Here is a 21723-nt window from a genome sequence, read left to right as displayed (position 1 = left end):
TGTGGTGGTCAATATCTACAATACTACCTGGGCTGGTCCTCTCCACTTCACCTTTGAATGAATACAACAATTGAAAACTTTCCTGCCAGTTACCATAAATAGAATCCATAGCATGTTGTTTACCATTGAACAACCTCATGTACGGTAAATCTATCTTGAACTTATCTTTGATGTTCTTCTGCAATTCCTTTGGACCCACTTGCTGGTTTTCTTTCACCCACTTCTTTACTTCTTCTGCCACCCATCTTGACTTGGCTCTACTGATTGTATCCTTCCTAAGGGTTGATTCCTGGCATGTGTGCTTAAAAGAGTTCACTTTGACCTGAACATTAGTGCTATTTCGCATTTTAGATGCGAGCGGCCTCCATGGACAACCCTCACTCCGACAGTGCACTCTGTAACGTACTTGATCGCTCTTGTCAACTTTGAAAGTACGTTCTACCTTGATGCAGTATGTCACAAGTGCATTTGTACACCCAATCATGGATGCAAAAATGGTACCTTCTTCCATATGAGGGTTCAAAGGGTCCCATTCAACAGCTGCAAGGTCTTCGTCCCCACCCACTGCGTCATCATCCACACGGACTGCATTGTGAGCCTCATCTTGGTTTTCAGCCCGAGGTGCCCGTCGTAAATTCTGAATAACATCAGAATATAGCTTCTCTTCATCAACCCCAGAATTGTAGTCATCAGGCTCCACTTCAAGGGGGGGCCCACTGCCGTTGCCCACGCTTGTCGAGCCACCACGTCACCGTGCACTAACTGAACTGTTCTGGCTAGAGATGCCATTATGATGACTTGGTTCCCCCCGAGATGTTGCACCCACCATCCTAGGTCTGAATGCCTGCTCAAGCACATCAACTTGCAGCCTCACATGAAAATTATATTTCTCTTTATGCCTAGCAAACATGGTAGCCAGCTCTTCATCATTACTAATTGTCACCCATTTCTTTTTCCCATCATCGTATTTGTATACCACTTCATCAAGCAAACCCCAAGGATATTGGCTACAAATTACCTCCCCAAATTGTCTGCAACTCCAATTACTAGCCATTGGCAACCAATAATCGAAACCTCCTTGGTATTTCTTCTTATCCTTTGCATCGAACATGTACCGGTCCCTTCCATTGTGCACCAAGAAAGCAAACCGCAACTCCATCCTAACCGACGAAAAACAGAGACGCAATCAGCACACTAATCGGGCAAACCTACTCGAATCGACTGTTCAAATGCACAACTAAGCTCAATCTAAATAGGACGCGTGACTTACCCCTCGGGAACCCAGTCGTGGGTGCGGTGGATCTCCGGCCCGATGCCTGCCTCGCCAAATACTCCGGCGTCACCGCTGCTCGCCATTTCGCCCTGGGGTTCTTCCTCCTAGTTCAAACAGCTCCACTAACCCCCCACCTTTGAGCACTCCGGCCGGGCACATGGAAGGAGGCCACGCCGCGGGTCGAGCAGGTGGCGGGTGCCCCACCCGTGGCATCGCGGGAAGGTGGCGGGCGGAGCAGGTAGCGGTGGAGCGTCGGTGCAGGACGGTAGCGGCGGAGCAGGCCGTGTAGCTGCTGGCGGGGCAGGTGCTGGCTGCGGCGCAGGACGGCCGGCCGGCGGATGGGCAGAGTGGGCGTCGATTTGGCCGGCTAGAACCCTACGAATGATTTGGGGATTTTGTTGCACGTGCCCAAATGTCAGCTCCGGATCCACGTCCACGCGGTCCCACGTGTAAGCTCTGGACCCACAACCACTAACGCCGGTGGACGAAATGGACTCAAATCTGGCCGTTTGGCCTCGTCATAGTAGATGTGCATGGACTAGGGGCAAAACTGAGCACAATTCGCATCTGAGGGCAAAACTGAGCGCATGGACACCACTGAGGGCAAAAGGATAATTAACCCTAATAAAACTACGGTGCAACTACGAACTACTCCGAGTCGTCCTCATCATCATCACCTTCGTTGGTGTTGTCCGAGGTAGAGAGCCACACGTCATCCCAACGATCATCGTCTGACGAGAAGAACGACTTCCCACCGGCGTTGACGAGATCGCACTGCGATATGGCCAGTGCCTTCCGCCGACGCCGGTCCGCCCGCTTCGCGCGGCGCCTTGCCATCCTCTCTGCCCAGAAGGCACGCTCGTTGGCGACATCCTCCGGGTGGCGCCGGCGCCACTCCGCCATAGCTCGCTCATCCTCCGCGCGGTCCAAGTCTTTGATAAGGCGAGGAGGAGGGGCGGCGGCCTGCGCCTGCTCGCGCGTGTAGACGTCCTGGAAGTTCATATGCGCGCGAGGCCTCTCTAGGCGCCACGCCGCCGTGTCGTACGGGCGGGCGGCCTCGTGCGGGGTTTCGAACGTGCCGAGGCCGAGCCGGACGTCGCCGGACCGGATCTCAGTGTAGTAGGCACCGGAGGGGCGCTCGCGGATGCCGCGGTAGCCCGAAGATCCTCGGCAGCGCGGCGGCATGGTAGCGCGGTGGTGGCCGGGCGGGAAGCGGCGAGAGCGAGCGTGGCAGTCCGGATAGGGATGGGAGGCCGCGTGGCGAGCGCCGCAATTTATAGGCGTGCCGGAAGCGGTGCGCAAAATCTAGCGCGCGACCGCCCGCTTTCTCCCGCGCGCGCGCAATCGTTTCCCGCCCGCGCTAGTTTCCCGTCTTCGCTGGAGCGCGCGAAAATATCCCGCACGCGCTATATTGCCAGTTTACCGCGCGCGCCTTTGGGCGCCGCTGTTGCAGATGATCTAAGAAGGGACAAGGCGAGACTGCTCAGGGTCCCAATAAACCCGACAGAGGGAGTTGCTGCATGCATGTGCATGCATGTGCCATCGATGCATAAAGTCTAATTTTTATGGGTCCTTCTATGTTAAATCTAGATGTGAGATAATATCTCACATCTATGTATGATGCCATCATCTTCTAAGTATGACATGAGCACCACCTCATCCTAAAACAAGCTCAGCTTTCCTTTTGTTTTTGTTTGTTTGTTTGTTTGTCTGTTTAAAAAATATATATATATTGTATACTAGGTAGGGGCGTGTCTCCGTGCGGCGGCTCGTAAGCGCAGTGCATGCTAAGCTACTCGTGCACTGTACGTACTGTATGCAACAGAAAAATGACACTGTAAGCGAGTACTACGGGAGATGGGACTGATTGCCACAAGTGGTCGATAGTGCGCTACAGTGAACATTTTTACTTATACGCGGAAGCTACCTTCTACAATGCCTTTTTCAAAGTACACTTACGCGATGTGAACATCTCTAAAAAATAGTGTGACTAAATAAAAAAATAGTTACAAGCAAAATTAAATAATAATACTAGGTATTTCAGAACAATGTTACAAGAGTAAATCACCTCTGCGACTACAAACATTTTTGCAAAGCAATGGTTGGCTATATAAAATAAGCTTGGCAACTTGACATAATAAAAATGTTAATTTGAAAGGCAAGCACAACAAATCATTATGGGCAATTGTGTATGAAAAACATTCGTGAATTATACAGGAATTAGCAAAAATTTGATAAATGTTCACAAACACAAAAACGCAAACAAATACACTTGAAAAAAACATCCACAAAATTGTACACGCCCCGTCTCTGCCCAGCTCTCTCTCCCACCGATTCAAACAGTGCGAGCCAACAAAAACTGAGCCGCACAATTTAGGTGCTATCCGTTGCAACTTTGGACATCTTACAAAAAACTCCTTTGAAAAAATAAACAATACAGTTGAGTTCAAAAAATAGAGTTAGGTTGTTTGTGTAAAACAGTGCGAGCCAACAAAAATAGAGTTATGCAACTGGGGCACGGACAAACACACACACCCTAGTTGTGAGTCGATGATCAGCTTGCAACAGGGCACCGACAAATAGACACACACACACCCCTAGTTGCGAGTCGATGTTCGGCTTGCAACTGGGGACCCTCGACAAACACACACACACACACACACACACACACACACACACACATAGTTGTGATTCGATGTCCAGCTTGCATCTCGCGACCCTCGACAAACACATACACACCCCTAGATGTGAGTCAATGGTCGGCATGCAACTGGGGACCCTCGACAAACACACACTCCCCTAGTTGCGAGTCGATGGTTGACATGCAACTTGGGGCACCGATAAACACACACTCCCTAGTTGCAAGTCAATGGTCGGCTTGCAACTAGGGACCCTCGACAAACACGCACACACCCCTAGTTGTGAGTCGATGGTCGGGTTGCAACTGTGGACCCTCCACAAACACAAACACCCCTAGTTGTGAGTCGATGGTCGGTTGCAACTGGGGACCATTGACAAACACACACACACCTAGTTGTGAGTCGATTGTCGGGTCGCAACTGCGGACCCTCGACAAACACATACACCCCTAGTTGTGAGTTGATGGTCGGGTTGCAACTGGGGACCCTCGACAAACACACACACCCCTAGTTGCGAGTTCATGGTCGGGTTACAACTGGGGACCGTCGACAAACACACACACCTCTGGTTGCAAGTTGATGGTCGGCTTGCAACTGGGGACCCTCGACAAACACACACACACACACACACACACACACACACACCCTAGTTGCAAGTCGATGGTTGACATGCAACTAGGGACCCTCGAAACACACACACACACACACACACACCTAATTCCGAGTCGATGGCCGGCATGCAACTGGGGGCCTCGACAAACACACACACACACCCAGTTGCGAGTCGATGGTCGATATGCAACTGGGGACGCTCGACAAACATACACTCCCCTAGTTGCAAGTCAATGGTTGACATGCAACTGGGACCCTTGATGATTGACATGAAACTTTGGACCCTCGACAAACACACACAAACTTAGTTGTGAGTCGATGGTCGGCATGCAACTGGGGACCCTCAAAAACGCACACACCCTTAGTTGTGAGTCGATTGTCGACATGCAACTGGGACCCTCGATAAACACACATACCCTTAGTTGCGAGTCGATGGTTGACTTGCAACTGGGGACCCTCGACAAACACACATTCACACATTTAGTTGCGAGCGATGGTCGGCTTGCAACTGGGCACCGACAAACACATACACCCCTAATTGCGAGTCGATGTTCGCCTTGCAACTTGGGACCCTCGATAAACACACACTCCCTTAGTTGCGATTCGATGGTTGACAAGGAACTGGGGACCTTCGACAAACAAACACACACACACACACCTAGTTCCGAGTCGATGGTCGGCATGCAACTGGGGACCGTCAGCAAACACACATACACACGAACACTTAGTTGCGAGTCGATGGTCTACATGCAACTGGGGACCCTCGACAAACAAACACCCCTTAGTTGCGAGTCGATGGTCGGCTTGCAACTAGGAACCCTCGACAAACACCCCCCTCTTAGTTGCGAGTCGATGGTCAGCTTGCAACTGGGGACCCTCGACAAACACACACACCTTTAGTTGTGAGTCGATGGCCGGATTGCAACTAGGGGCACCGACAAGAACACACACACCCTAGTTGCGAGTCGATGTTCGGCTTGCAACTTGGGACGCTCGACAAACACACACTGCCTAGTTGCGAGTCGATGGTGGACATGCAACCGGGGACCTTCGACAAACACAGACACACACGCCCCTAGTTGCGAGTCGATGGTCGGCATGCAACTGGGACCCTTGATGATTGACATGAAACTTTGGACCCTCGACAAACACACACACACACACACCTAGTTGCGAGTCGATGGTCGGCGTGCAACTAGGACCTGGACAAACACACACACCCCATAGTTGTGAATCGATGTTCGGCTTGCAACATGGAGCCTCGACAAACACACACACACACACACACCTATTTTTGAGTTTTTGGTCGACGTGCAACTGGGGGCCTCGACAAACACACACACCCCATAGTTGCAAGTTGACGGTAGACATGCAACTGGGGACACTCGACAAACACACACACACCCCTACTTGCGAGTCGATGGTCGACTTGCATCTGGGGACCCTCGACAAAACACACACACACACACACACCCTAGTTGCGAGTCGATGGTCGGCTTGCAACTAGGGGCACCGGCAAAGACACACGCCCCTAGTTGCGAGTCGACGATAGGGATGCAACTGGGGACCCTTGACACACACACACACACAGAGACAAAGACACACACTTAGTTGCGAGTCGATGGTCGGCATCCAACTGGGGACCCTCAACAAACACACACACCATTAGTTGTGAGTCGATGGTCGACATGCAACTGGGACCCTCGACAAACACACATACCCTTAGTTGTGTGTCGATGGTCGACTTGCAACTGCGGACCCTCGAGAAACAGACATACACACATTTAGTTGTGAGACGATGGTCGGCTTGCAACTGGGCACCGACAAACACATACACCCCTAATTGCGAGTCGATGTTCGCCTTGCAACTTGGGACCCTCGATAAACACACACTCCCCTAGTTGCGAGTCCATGGTTGACAAGCAACTGGGGACCTTTGACAAACACACACACACACACACACCCCTAGTTGCGAGTTGATGGTCGGCATGCAACTGGGGACCGTCAACACACACACATACACACAAACACTTAGTTGTGAGTCGATGGTCGGCATGCAACTGGGGACCCTCGACAAACAAACACACCCTTAGTTGCGAGTCGATAGTCGGCTTGAACCTAGGAACCCTCGACAAACACCCCCCCTATTAGTTGCGAGTCGATGATCGGCTTGCAACTGGGGACCCTCGCCAAACGCACACACCTTTAGTTGCGAGTCGATGGCTGGATTGCAACTGGGGGACCGACAAACACACACACACACACCCTAGTTGCGAGTCAATGTTCGGCTTGCAACTGGGGACCCTCGACAAAAAAACACTCCCTAGTTGTGAGTCGATGGTGGACATGCAACCGGGGACCTTCGACAAACATAGACACACACGCCCCTAGTTGTGAGTCGATGGTCGGCATGCAACTGGGTAGCCTCGTCAAACACACACACACCCTTAGTTGCGAGTCGATGGTCCGCATGCAACTGGGGACCCTTGACAAACACACACACACCCCCTTAGTTGCGAGTTGATGGCCGGCTTGCAACTGGGAACCCTCGACAAACACACACACCTTTAGTTGCGAGTCTATGGTCAGCTTGCAACTGGGGCCATCGACAAACACACACGCCCTAGTTGCGAGTCGGTGTTCGGCTTGCAACTGGGGACCCTCGACAAACACACACTCCCCTAGTTGCGAGTTGATGGTTGGCATGCAACTATGGACCTTCAGCGCCCACACACACACACACACACCTAGTTGCGAGTCGATGTTCGGCTTGCAACTGGGGACCCTCGACAAACACACACACACACATACCCTTAGTTGCGAGTCGATGGTTGACATGCAACTGGGGACCCTCGACAAAAACACACACACACAGACACACCCTTAGTTGCGAATCAATGGTCGGCTTGCAACTGGGGACTCTCGACAAACACACACACCTTTAGTTGTGAGTCTATGCTCGGCTTGCAACTGGGGCCACCGACAAACACACACACCCTAGTTGCGAGTCGATGTTCGGCTTACAACTGGGGACCCTCGACAAACACACACTCCCCTGGTTGCGAGTTGATGGTTGACATGCAACTAGGGACCTTCAGCAAACACACACACACACACACACACACACTAGTTGTGAGTCGATGCTCGGCTTGCAACTAGGGACCCTCGACAAACACACACACCTTAATTGCGAGTCTATGGTCGGCTTGCAACTGGGGGCACCGAAAAACACACGTCCCAGTTGCAAGTTGCATGTCAAAAGTGACAAATGTCTGTTTAAATATATATATATATATATATATATATATATATATATATATATATATATATATATATATATATATATATATATATATATATATTGTATACTAGGTAGGGGCGTGTCTCCGTGCGGCGGCTCGTAAGCGCTGTGCATGCTAAGCTACTCGTGCATTGTACGTACTGATGTATGCAACAGAAAAATGACACTGTAAGCGAGTACTACGCGAGATGGGACTGATTGCCACAAGTGGTCGATAGTGCGCTACAGTGAACATTTTTACTTATACGCGGAAGCTACCTTCTACAATGCCTTTTTCAAAGTACACTTACGCGATGTGAACATCTCTAAAAAATAGTGTGACTAAATAAAAAAATAGTTACAAGCAAAATTAAATAATAATACTAGGTATTTCAGAACAATGTTACAAGAGTAAATCACCTCTGCGACTACAAACATTTTTGCAAAGCAATGGTTGGCTATATAAAATAAGCTTGGCAACTTGACATAATAAAAATGTTAATTTGAAAGGCAAGCACAACAAATCATTATCGGCAATTGTGTATGAAAAACATTCGTGAATTATATAGGAATTAGCAAAAATTTGATAAATGTTCACAAACACAAAAACGCAAACAAATACACTTGAAAAAAACATCCACAAAATTGTACACGCCCCGTCTCTGCCCAGCTCTCTCTCCCACCGATTCAAACAATGCGAGCCAACAAAACTGAGCCGCACAATTTAGGTGCTATCCGTTGCAACTTTGGACATCTTACAGAAAACTCCTTCGAAAAAATAAACAATACAGTTGAGTTCAAAAAATAGAGTTAGGTTGTTTGTGTAAAACAGTGCGAGCCAACAAAAATAGAGTTATGCAACTGGGGGCACCGACAAACACACACACCCTAGTTGTGAGTCGATGATCAGCTTGCAACTAGGGCACCGACAAATAGACACACACACACACCCCCCCTAGTTGTGAGTCGATGTTCTGCTTGCAACTGGGGACCCTCGACAAACACACACACACCTAGTTGTGATTCGATGTTCAGCTTGCATCTCGGGACCCTCGACAAACACATACACACCCCTAGATGTGAGTCAATGGTCGGCATGCAACTGGGGACCCTCCACAAACACACACTCCCCTAATTGCGAGTCGATGGTTGACATGCAACTTGGGGCACCGATAAACACACACTCCCCTAGTTGCAAGTCGATGGTCGGCTTGCAACTAGGGACCCTCGACAAACACGCACACACCCCTAGTTGTGAGTCGATGGTCGGGTTGAAACTGTGGACCCTCGACAAACACAAACACCCCTAGTTGCGAGTCGATGGTCGGCTTGCAACTGGGGACCATTGACAAACACACACACACACACCTAGTTGTGAGTCGATTGTTGGGTCGCAACTGCGGACCCTCGACAAACACATACACCCCTAGTTGTGAATTGATGGTCGGGTTGCAACTGGGGACCCTCGACAAACACACACACCCCTAGTTGCAAGTTGATGGTCGGGTTGCAACTGGGGACCATCGACAAACACACACTCCTCTGGTTGCAAGTTGATGGTCGGCTTGCAACTGGGGACCCTCGACAAACACACACACACACACACACACACCCTAGTTGCAAGTCGATGGTTGACATGCAACTAGGGACCTTCGAAACGCACACACACACACACCTAGTTCCGAGTCGATGGTCGGCATGCAACTGGGGTCTCGACAAACACACACACACACACCCTAGTTGCGAGTCGATGGTCGATATGCAACTGGGGACGCTCGACAAACATACACTCCCCTAGTTGCAAGTCAATGGTTGACATGCAACTGGGACCCTTGATGATTGACATGAAACTTTGGACCCTCGACAAACACACACACACACACACACACACACACACACACACACTTAGTTGTGAGTCGATGGTCGGCATGCAACTCGGGACCCTCAACAAACACACACACCCTTAGTTGTGAGTCGATGGTCGACATGCAACTGGGACCCTCGATAAACACACATACCCTTAGTTGCGAGTCGATGGTTGACTGGCAACTGGGGACCCTCGACAAACAGACATTCACACATTTAGTTGCGAGACGATGGTCGGCTTGCAACTGGGCACCGACAAACACATACACCCCTAATTGCGAGTCGATGTTCGCCTTGCAACTTGGGACCCTCGATAAACACACACTCCCCTAGTTGCGATTCGATGGTTGACTAGGAACTGGGGACCTTCGACAAACAAACAAACACACACACACACACACACCTAGTTGTGAGTCGATGGTCGGCATGCAACTGGGGACCGTCAACAAACACACATACACATGAACACTTAGTTGCGAGTCGATGGTCGACATGCAACTGGGGACCCTCGACAAACAAACACACCCTTAGTTGCGAGTCGATGGTCGGCTTGCAACTAGGAACCCTCGACAAACACACCCCCTCTTATTTGCGAGTCGATGATCGGCTTGCAATTAGGGACCCTCGCCAAACGCACACACCTTTAGTTGCGAGTCGATGGCCGGATGGCAACTGGGGGCACCGACAAACACACACACACACCCTAGTTGCGAGTCGATGTTCAGCTTGCAACTTGGGACCCTCGACAAACACACACTCCCTAGTTGCGAGTCGATGGTGGACATGCAACCGGGGACCTTCGACAAACATAGACACACACGCCCCTAGTTGTGAGTCGATGGTCGGCATGCAACTGGGACCCTTGATGATTGACATGGAACTTTGGACCCTCGACAAACACACACACACACACACACCCTTAGTTGCGAGTCGATGGTCGGCATGCAACTAGGACCTCGACAAACACACACACCCCATAGTTGCGAATCGATGTTTGGCTTGCAACATGGAGCCTCGACAAACACACACACACACACACACACCTAGTTATGAGTTTTTGGTCGGCGTGCAACTGGGGGCCTCGACAAACACACACACCCCATAGTTGCAAGTTGACGGTAGACATGCAACTGTGGACCCTCGACAAACACACACACACCCCTACTTGCGAGTCGATGGTCGACTTGCATCTGGGGACCCTCGACAAAACACACACACACACCCTAGCTGCGAGTTGATGGTCGGCTTGCAACTAGGGGCACCGGCAAAGACACACTCCCCTAGTTGCGAGTCGACGATCGGGATGCAACTGGGACCCTTGATACACACACACACACACACACACACACACACACACATACACACACAGAGACACACACTTAGTTGCGAGTCGATGGTCGGCATGCAACTGGGGACCCTCAACAAACACACACACCCTTAGTTGTGAGTCGATGGCCGACATGCAACTGGGACCCTCGACAAACACACATACCCTTAGTTGCGAGTCGATGGTCGACTTGCAACTGGGGACCCTCGAGAAACAGACATACACACATTTAGTTGTGAGACGATGGTTGGCTTGCAACTGGGCACCGACAAACACATACACCCCTAATTGTGAGTCGATGTTCGCCTTGCAACTTGGGACCCTCGATAAACACACACTCCCCTAGTTGCGAGTCCATGGTTGACAAGCAACTGGGGACCTTTGACAAACGCGCGCACACACACACACACCCCTAGTTGCGAGTCGATGGTCGGCATGCAACTGGGGACCGTCAACAAACACACATACACACAAACACTTAGTTGCGAGTCGATGGTCGGCATGCAATTGGGGACCCTCGACAAACAAACACACCCTTAGTTGCGAGTCGATGGTCGGCTTGCAACTAGGAACCCTCGACAAACACCCCCCCTCTTAGTTGCGAGTTGATGATCGGCTTGCAACTGGGGACCCTCGCCAAACGCACACACCTTTAGTTGCGAGTCGATGGCCGGATGGCAACTGGGGGCACCGACAAACACACACACACACCCTAGTTGCGAGTCGATGTTCGGCTTGCAACTTGGGACCCTCGACAAACACACACTCCCTAGTTGCGAGTCGATGGTGGACATGCAACCGGGGACCTTCGACAAACACAGACACACACGCCCCTAGTTGTGAGTCGATGGTCGGCATGCAACTGGGTGGCCTCGTCAAACACACACACACACACACCCTGAGTTGCGAGTTGATGGTCCGCATGCAACTGGGGACCCTCGACAAACACACACACCATTAGTTGCAAGTCGATGGTCGGCTTGCAACTCGGGACCCTCGACAAACACACACACCTTTAGTTGCGAGTCTACGGTCGGCATGCAACTGGGGCCACCGACAAACACACACGCCCTAGTTGAGAGTCGATGTTTGGCTTGCAACTGGGGACCCTCGACAAACACACCCCCCCTAGTTGCGTGTTGATGGTTGACATGCAACTAGGGACATTCGGCAAACACACACACACACACACACACCCCTAGTTGCGAATCGATGTTCCGCTTGCAACTGGGGACCCTCGACAAACGCACACGCACCCTTAGTTGCGATTCGATGGTCCGCATGCAACTGGGGACCCTTGACAAACACACACACACACCCCCTTAGTTGCGAGTTGATGGCCGGCTTGCAACTGGGAACCCTCGACAAACACACACACCTTTAGTTGCGAGTCTATGGTCAGCTTGCAACTGGGGCCATCGACAAACACACACGCCGTAGTTGCGAGTCGGTGTTCGGCTTGCAACTGGGGATCCTCGACAAACACACACTCCCCTAGTTGCGAGTTGATGGTTGACATGCAACGATGGACCTTCGGCGCCCACACACACACCACACACACCTAGTTGCGAGTCGATGTTCGGCTTGCAACTGGGGACCCTCGACAAACACACACACACACACACACCCTTAGTTGCGAGTCGATGGTCGGCTTGCAACTGGGGACTCTCGACAAACACACACACACACACCCTTAGTTGCGAGTCGATGGTCGGCTTGCAACTGGGGACTCTCGACAAACACACACACCTTCAGTTGTGAGTCTATGCTCGGCTTGCAACTGGGGCCACCGACAAACACACACACCCTAGTTGCGAGTCGATGTTCGGCTTACAACTGGGGACCCTCGACAAACACACACTCCCCTAGTTGCGATTTGATGGTTGACATGCAACTAGGGACCTTCGGCAAACACACACATGTTGGGGAACGCAGTAATTTCAAAAAATTTCCTACGCACACGCAAGATCATGGTGATGCATAGCAACGAGAGGGGAGAGTGTTGTCCACCTACCCTCGTAGATCGACAGCGGAAGCGTTATCACAACGCGGTTGATGTAGTCGTACGTCTTCACGATCCGACCGATCAAGTACCGAACGTACGGCACCTCCGAGTTCTACACACGTTCAGCTCGATGACGTCCCTCGAACTCCGATACAGCCGAGTGTTGAGGGAGAGTTTCGTCAGCACGACGGCGTGGTGACGATGATGATGTTCCACCGACGCGGGGCTTCGCCTAAGCTCCGCAACGGTATTATCGAGGTGTAATATGGTGGAGGGGGGCACCGCACACGGCTAAGAGATCTCAAGGATCAATTGTTGTGTCTCTGGGGTGCCCCCTGCCCCCGTATATAAAGGAGCAAGGGGGAGGCAGCCGGCCAAGGGGAGAGGCGCGCCATAGGGGGGAGTCCTACTCACACCGGGAGTAGGACTCCTCCTTTCCTTGTGGGAGTATGAGAAGGGAAGGGGAAAGGAGAAAGAAGGAAGGGTGCGCCCCCCTTCCCTAGTCCAATTCGGACCAGACCATGGGGAGGGGTGCGGCCACCTTTTGAGGCCTTTCTCTCCTTTCCCGTATGGCCCATTAAGGCCCAATACGAATTCTCGTAACTCTCCGGTACTCCAAAAATACCCGAATCACTCGAAACCTTTCCGAAGTCCGAATATAGTCGTCAGATATATCGATCTTTACGTCTAGGCCATTTCGAGACTCCTCGTTATGTCCCCGATCTCATCCGGGACTCCGAACTCCTTCGGTACATCAAAACTCAATAAAACTGTCATCGTAACGTTAAGCGTGCGGACCCTACGGGTTCGAGAACTATGTAGACATGACCGAGACACGTCTCCGGTCAATAACCAATAGCGGGACCTGGATGCCCATATTGGCTCCCACATATTCTACGAAGATCTTTATCGGTCAGACCGCATAACAACATACGTTGTTCCCTTTGTCATCGGTATGTTACTTGCCCGAGATTCGATCGTCGGTATCTCGATACCTAGTTCAATCTCGTTACCGGCAAGTCTCTTTACTCGTTCCGTAATACATCATCCCGCAACTAACTCATTAGTCACAATGCTTGCAAGGCTTATAGTGATGTGCATTACCGAGTGGGCCCAGAGATACCTCTCCGACAATCGGAGTGACAAATCCTAATCTCGAAATACGCCAACCCAACAAGTACCTTTGGAGACACCTGTAGAGCACCTTTATAATCACCCATTTACGTTGTGACGTTTGGTAGCACACAAAGTGTTCCTCCGGTAAACGGGAGTTGCATAATCTCATAGTCATAGGAACATGTATAAGTCATGAAGAAAGCAATAGCAACATACTAAACGATCGGGTGCTAAGCTAACGGAATGGGTCAAGTCAATCACGTCATTCTCCTAATGAGGTGATCTCGTTAATCAAATAACAACTCATGTCTATGGCTAGGAAACATAACCATCTTTGATTAACGAGCTAGTCAAGTAGAGGCATACTAGTGACACTCTGTTTGTCTATGTATTCACACATGTATTATGTTTCCGGTTAATACAATTCTAGCATGAATAATAAACATTTATCATGATATAAGGAAATATATAATACTTTATTATTGCCTCTAGGGCATATTTCCTTCAGTCTCCCACTTGCACTAGAGTCAATAATCTAGTTCACATCGCCATGTGATTTAACATCAATAATTCACATCACCATGTGATTAACACCCATAGTTCACATCTCTATATGACCAACACTCAAAGGGTTTTACTAGAGTCAATAATCTAGTTCACATCGCTATGTGATTAACACCCAAAGAGTACTAAGGTGTGATCATGTTTTGATTGTGAGATAATTTTAGTCAACGGGTCTGTCACATTCAGATCCGTAAGTATTTTGCAAATTTCTATGTCTACAATGCTCTGCACGGAGCTACTCTAGCTAATTGCTCCCACTTTCAATATGTATCTAGACTGAGACTTAGAGTCATCTAGATTAGTGTCAAAACTTGCATCGACGTAACCCTTTACGACGAACCTTTTGTCACTTCCATAATCGAGAAACATATCCTTATTCCACTAAGGATAATTTTGACCGTTGTCCAGTGATCTACTCCTAGATCACTATTGTACTCCCTTGCCAACATCAGTGTAGGGTATACAATAGATCTGGTACACAGCATGGCATACTTTATAGAACCTATGGCCAAGGCATAGGGAATGACTTTCATTCTCTTTCTATCTTCTGCCATGGTCGGGCTTTGAGTCTTACTCAATTTCACACCTTGTAACACAGGCAAGAACTCTTTCTTTGACTGTTCTATTTTGAACTACTTCAAAATCTTGTTAAGGTATGTACTCATTGAAAAAACTTATCAAGCGTCTTGATCTATCTCTATAGATCTTGATGCTCAATATGTAAGCAACTTCACCGAGGTCTTTCTTTGAAAAACTCCTTTCAAACATTCCTTTATGCTTTGCAGAATAATTCTACATTATTTCCGATCAACAATATGTCATTCACATATACTTATCAGAAATGCTGTAGTGCTCCCACTCACTTTCTTGTAAATACAGGCTTCACCGCAAGTCTGTATAACACTATATTCTTTGATCAACTTATCAAAGTGTATATTCCAACTCCGAGATGCTTGCACCAGTCCATAGATGGATCGCTGGAGCTTGCATATTTTGTTAGCACCTTTAGAATTAACAAAACCTTCTGGTTACATCATATACAACTCTTCTTTAATAAATCCATTAAAGAATGCAGTTTTGTTTATCCATTTGCCAGATTTCATAAAATGCGGCAATTGCTAACATGATTCGGACAGACTTAAGCATAGATACGAGTGAGAAACTCTCATCGTAGTCAACACCTTGAACTTGTCGAAAACCTTTTGCGACAATTCTAGCTTTGTAGATAGTGACACTACTATCAGCGTCCGTCTTCCTCTTGAAGATCCATTTAATCTCAATGGCTCGCCGATCATCGGGCAAGTCAACCAAAGTCCATACTTTGTTCTTCATACATGGATCTCATCTCAGATTTCATGGCCTCAAGCCATTTCCCGGAATCTGGGCTCATCATCGCTTCATCATAGTTCGTAGGTTCGTCATGGTCAAATAACATGACCTCCAGAACAGGATTACCGTACCACTCTGGTGTGGATCTCACTCTGGTTTACCTACGAGGTTTGGTAGTAACTTGATCTAAAGTTACATGATCATCATCATTAACTTCCTCACTAATTGGTGCAGGAGTCACAGGAATAGATTTCTGTGATGAACTACTTTCCAATAAGGGAGCAGGTACAGTTACCTCATCAAGTTCTACTTTCCTCCCACTCACTTCTTTCGAGAGGAACTCCTTCTCCAGAAAGGATCCATTTTTAGCAATGAATGTCTTGCCTTCGGATCTGTGATAGAAGGTGTACCCAACTGTCTCCTTTGGGTATCCTATGAAGACATATTTCTCCGATTTGGGTTTGAGCTTATCAGGATGAAACTTTTTCACATAAGCATCGCAACCCCAAACTTTAAGAAATCACAACTTTGGTTTCTTGCCAAACCACAGTTCATAAGGCGTCGTCTCAACGGATTTTGATGGTGCCCTATTTTACGTGAATGTATCTGTCTCTAATGCATAACCCCAAAACGATAGTGGTAAATCGGTAAGATACATCATATATCGCACCATATCTAATAAAGCACGATTACGACGTTCGGACACACCATTACACCGTGGTGTTCCAGGTGGCGTGAGTAGTGAAACTATTTCACATTGTTTTAACTGAAGGCCAAAATCGTAACTTAAATACTCTTCTCTACGATCAGATCGTAGAAACTTTATTTTTCTTGTTACGATGATTTTCCACTTCACTCTGAAATTATATGAACTTTTCAAATGTTTCAGACTTATGTTTCATTAAGTAGATATACCCATATCTGCTCAAATCATCTGTGAAGTGAGAAAATAACGATATCCGCCACGAGCCTCAATATTCATTGGACCACATACATCTGTATGTATGACTTCCAACAAATCTGTTGCTCTCTCCATAGTTCCGGAGAACGGCGTTTTAGTCATCTTGCCCATGAGGCATGGTTCGCAAGCATCAAGTGATTCATAATCAATTGATTCCAAAATCCCATCAGTATGGAGTTTCTTCATGCGCTTTACACCAATATGACCTAAACGGCAGTGCCACAAATAAGTTGCACTATCATTATTAACTTTGCATCTTTTGGCTTCAACATTATGAATATGTGTATCACTACGATCGAGATCCAACAAACCATTTTTGTTGGTGTGTATGACCATAAAAGGTTTTTATTCATGTAAACAGAACAACAATTGTTCTCTAACTTAAATGAATAACCGTATTGCAATAAACATGATCAAATCATATTCATGCTCAACGCAAACACCAAATAACATTTAGTTTCAACACTAATCCCGAAAGTATAGGGAGTGTGCGATGATGATCATATCAATCTTGGAACTACTTCCAACACACATCGTCACCTCGCCTTTTACTAGTCTCTGTTTATTCTGCAACTCCCGTTTTCGAATTACTACTCTTAGCAACTGAACCAGTATCAAATACCGAGGGGTTGCTATAAACACTAGTAAATTACACATCAATAACATGTATATCCAATATACCTTTGTTCACTTTGCCATCCTTCTTATCCACCAAATACTTGGGGCAGTTCCGCTTCCAGTGACCAGTCCCTTTGCAGTAGAAGCACTTAGTCTCAGGCTTAGGTACAGACTTGGGCTTCTTCACTTGAGCAGCAACTTGCTTGCCGTTCTTCTTGAAGTTCCCCTTCTTCCCTTTGCCCTTTTCTTGAAACTAGTGGTCTCGTCAACCATCAACACTTGATGTTTTTCTTGATATCTACCTTCGTCGATTTCAGCATCACGAAGAGCTCGGGAATTACTTTCGTCATCCCTTGCATACTATAGTTCATCACGAAGTTCTACTAACTTGGTGATGGTGACTAGAGAATTCTGTCAATCACTATTTTATCTGGAAGATTAACTCTCACTTGATTCAAGCGGTTGTAGTACCCAGACAATCTGAGCACATGCTCACTAGTTGAGCGATTCCCCTCCATCTTTTAGCTATAGAACTTGTTGGAGACTTCATATCTCTCAACTCGGGTATTTGCTTGAAATATTAACTTCAACTCCTGGAACATCTCATATGGTCCATGACGTTCAAAACGTCTTTGAAGTCCCGATTCTAAGCCGTTTAAGCATGGTGCACTAAACTATCAAGTAGTCATCATATTGAGCTAGCCAAACGTTCATAACGTTTGTATCTACTCCTACAATAGGTCTGTCACTTAGCGGTGCATCAAGGACATAATTTTTCTGTGCAGCAATGAGGATAATCCTCAGATCACGGATCCAATCCGCATCTTTGCTACTAACATCTTTCAACATGGTTTTTCTCTAGGAACATATCAAAAATAAACACAGGGAAGCAACAACGCGAGCTATTGATCTACAACATAATTTGCAAAATACTATCAGGACTAAGTTCATGATAAATTTAAGTTCAATTAATCATATTACTTAAGAACTCCCACTTAGATAGACATCCCTCTAATCCTCTAAGTGATCACGTGATCCATATCAACTAAACCATGTCCGATCATCACGTGAGATGGAGTAGTTTCAATGGTGAACATCACTATGTTGATCATATCTACTATATGATTCACGCTCGACCTTTCGGTCTCCGTGTTGCGAGGCCATATCTGTTATATGCTAGGCTCGTCAAGTTTAACCTGAGTATTCCGCGTGTGCAACTGTTTTGCACCCGTTGTATTTGAACGTAGAGCCTATCACACCCGATCATCACGTGGTGTCTCAACACGAAGAACTTTCGCAACGGTGCATACTCAGGGAGAACACTTATACTTTGATAATTTAGTGAAGGATCATCTTATAATGCTACCGTCAAACAAAGCAAGATAAGATGCATAAAGGATTAACATCACATGCAATCAATATAAGTGATATGATATGGCCATCATCATCTTGTGCTTGTGATCTCCATCTCCGAAGCACCGTGCTTGTGATCTCCATCTCCGAAGCACCGCCATGATCACCATCGTCACCGGCGCGACACCTTGATCTCCATCGTAGCATCGTTGTCGTCTCGCTAACTTATTGCTTTTACGACTATCGCTACCGCTTAGTGATAAAGTAAAACTATTACATGGCGATTGCATCTCATACAATAAAGCGACAACCATATGGCTCCTGCCAGTTGCCGATAACTCGGTTACAAAACATGATCATCTCATACAACACATTATATCACATCATCTCTTGACCATATCACATCACAACATGCCCTGCAAAAACAAGTTAGACGTCCTCTACTTTGTTGTTGCATATTTTACGTGGCTGCTACGGGCTTAGCAAGAACCGTTCTTACCTACGCATCAAAACCACAACGATAGTTTGTCAAGTTGGTGCTGTTTTAACCTTCGCAAGGACCGGGCGTAGCCACACTCGGTTCAACTAAAGTGAGAGAGACAGACACCCGCCGGTCACCTTTAAGCAACGAGTGCTCGCAACGGTGAAACCAGTCTCGCGTAAGCGTACGCGTAATGTCGGTCCGGGCCGCTTCATCTCACAATACCGCTGAACCAAAGTATGACATGCTGGTAAGCAGTATGACTTATATCGCCCACAACTCACTTGTGTTCTACTCGTGCATAGCATCAACGCATAAAACCAGGCTCTGATGCCACTGTTGGGGAACGCAGTAATTTCAAAAAAATTCCTACGCACACGCAAGATCATGGTGATGCATAGCAACGAGAGGGGAGAGTGTTGTCCACGTACCCTCGTAGACCGACAGCGAAAGCGTTATCACAACGCGGTTGATGTAGTCGTACGTCTTCATGATCCGACCGATCAAGTACCGAACGTACGGCACCTCCGAGTTCTACACTCGTTCAGCTCGATGACGTCCCTCGAACTCCGATCCAGCCGAGTGTTGAGGGAGAGTTTCGTCAGCACGACGGCGTGGTGACGATGATGATGTTCCACCGACGCAGGGCTTCGCCTAAGCTCCGCAACGGTATTATCGAGGTGTAATATGGTGGAGGGGGGCACCGCACACGGCTAAGAGATCTCAAGGATCAATTGTTGTGTCTCTGGGGTGCCCCCCTGCCCCCGTATATAAAGGAGCAAGGGGGAGGTAGCCGGCCAAGGGGAGAGGCGCGCCATAGGGGGGAGTCCTACTCCCACCGGGAGTAGGACTCCGCCTTTCCTTGTGGGAGTATGAGAAGGGAAGGGGAAAGGAGAAAGAAGGAAGGGTGCGCCCCCCTTCCCTAGTCCAATTCGGACCAGACCATGGGGAGGGGTGCGGCCACCTTTTGAGGCCTTTCTCTCCTTTCCCGTATGGCCCATTAAGGCCCAATACGAATTCCCGTAACTCTCTGGTACTCCGAAAAATACCCGAATCACTCGGAACCTTTCCGAAGTCCGAATATAGTCGTCCAATATATCGATCTTTACGTCTAGGCCATTTCGAGACTCCTCGTTATGTCCCCGATCTCATCCGGGACTCCGAACTCCTTCGGTACATCAAAACTCAATAAAACTGTCATCGTAACGTTAAGCGTGCGGACCCTACGGGTTCGAGAACTATGTAGACATGACCGAGACACGTCTCCGGTCAATAACCAATAGCGGGACCTGGATGCCCATATTGGCTCCCACATATTCTACGAAGATCTTTATCGGTCAGACCGCATAACAACATACGTTGTTCCCTTTGTCATCGGTATGTTACTTGCCCGAGATTCGATCGTCGGTATCTCGATACCTAGTTCAATCTCGTTACCGGCAAGTCTCTTTACTCGTTCCGTAATACATCATCCCGCAACTAACTCATTAGTCACAATGCTTGCAAGGCTTATAGTGATGTGCATTACCGAGTGGGCCCAGAGATACCTCTCCGACAATCGGAGTGACAAATCCTAATCTCGAAATACGCCAACCCAACAAGTACCTTTGGAGACACCTGTAGAGCACCTTTATAATCACCCATTTACGTTGTGACGTTTGGTAGCACACAAAGTGTTCCTCCGGTAAACGGGAGTTGCATAATCTCATAGTCATAGGAACATGTATAAGTCATGAAGAAAGCAATAGCAACATACTAAACGATCGGGTGCTAAGCTAACGGAATGGGTCAAGTCAATCACGTCATTCTCCTAATGAGGTGGTCTCGTTAATCAAATAACAACTCATGTCTATGGCTAGGAAACATAACCATCTTTGATTAACGAGCTAGTCAAGTAGAGGCATACTAGTGACACTCTGTTTGTCTATGTATTCACACATGTATTATGTTTCCAGTTAATACAATTCTAGCATGAATAATAAACATTTATCATGATATAAGGAAATATATAATACTTTATTATTGCCTCTAGGGCATATTTCCTTCAACACACACACACACACTAGTTGTGAGTCGATGCTCGGCTTGCAACTAGGGACCCTCGACAAACACACACACCTTAGTTGTGAGTCTATGGTCGGCTTGCAACTGGGGGCACCGAAAAACACACGTCCCAGTTGCAAGTTGCATGTCGAAAGTGACAAACACCCCTTCCCCCCCCCCCCCCCATTTGTCGGAGGCACTATTCGGGTCAAGGATGGGCATACAACTCGGTCGAGCAAGTTGCATGTCAAAAGTG

The 21723-nt window shown here is 48.1% G+C and overlaps 1 protein-coding gene across 1 annotated transcript; it reads right to left on the bottom strand.

Moving 5' to 3' along the window:
• Positions 1-1921: 1921 nt before the first annotated feature.
• Positions 1922-2458, bottom strand: LOC109779442 (ethylene-responsive transcription factor 1-like). Its single transcript, XM_020338063.1, has one exon. The coding sequence runs from the start codon at positions 2456-2458 to the stop codon at positions 1922-1924; it is 537 nt and encodes a 178-aa protein (XP_020193652.1).
• Between the last annotated feature and the right edge of the window lie 19265 nt (positions 2459-21723).

The sequence above is a fragment of the Aegilops tauschii genome, chromosome 3 (genome assembly GCF_002575655.3).
Source record: "Aegilops tauschii subsp. strangulata cultivar AL8/78 chromosome 3, Aet v6.0, whole genome shotgun sequence".
NCBI lineage: Eukaryota > Viridiplantae > Streptophyta > Magnoliopsida > Poales > Poaceae > Aegilops > Aegilops tauschii.
The sequence above is the reverse complement of the archived record's forward strand: the minus strand, read 5'-3'. Positions and strand labels throughout refer to the sequence as shown.

Coding starts and splice junctions, on each gene's coding strand:
- LOC109779442 (XM_020338063.1), bottom strand. CDS start 2,458: ATGCCGCCGCGCTGCCGAGGATCTTCGGGCTACCGCGGCATCCGCGAG.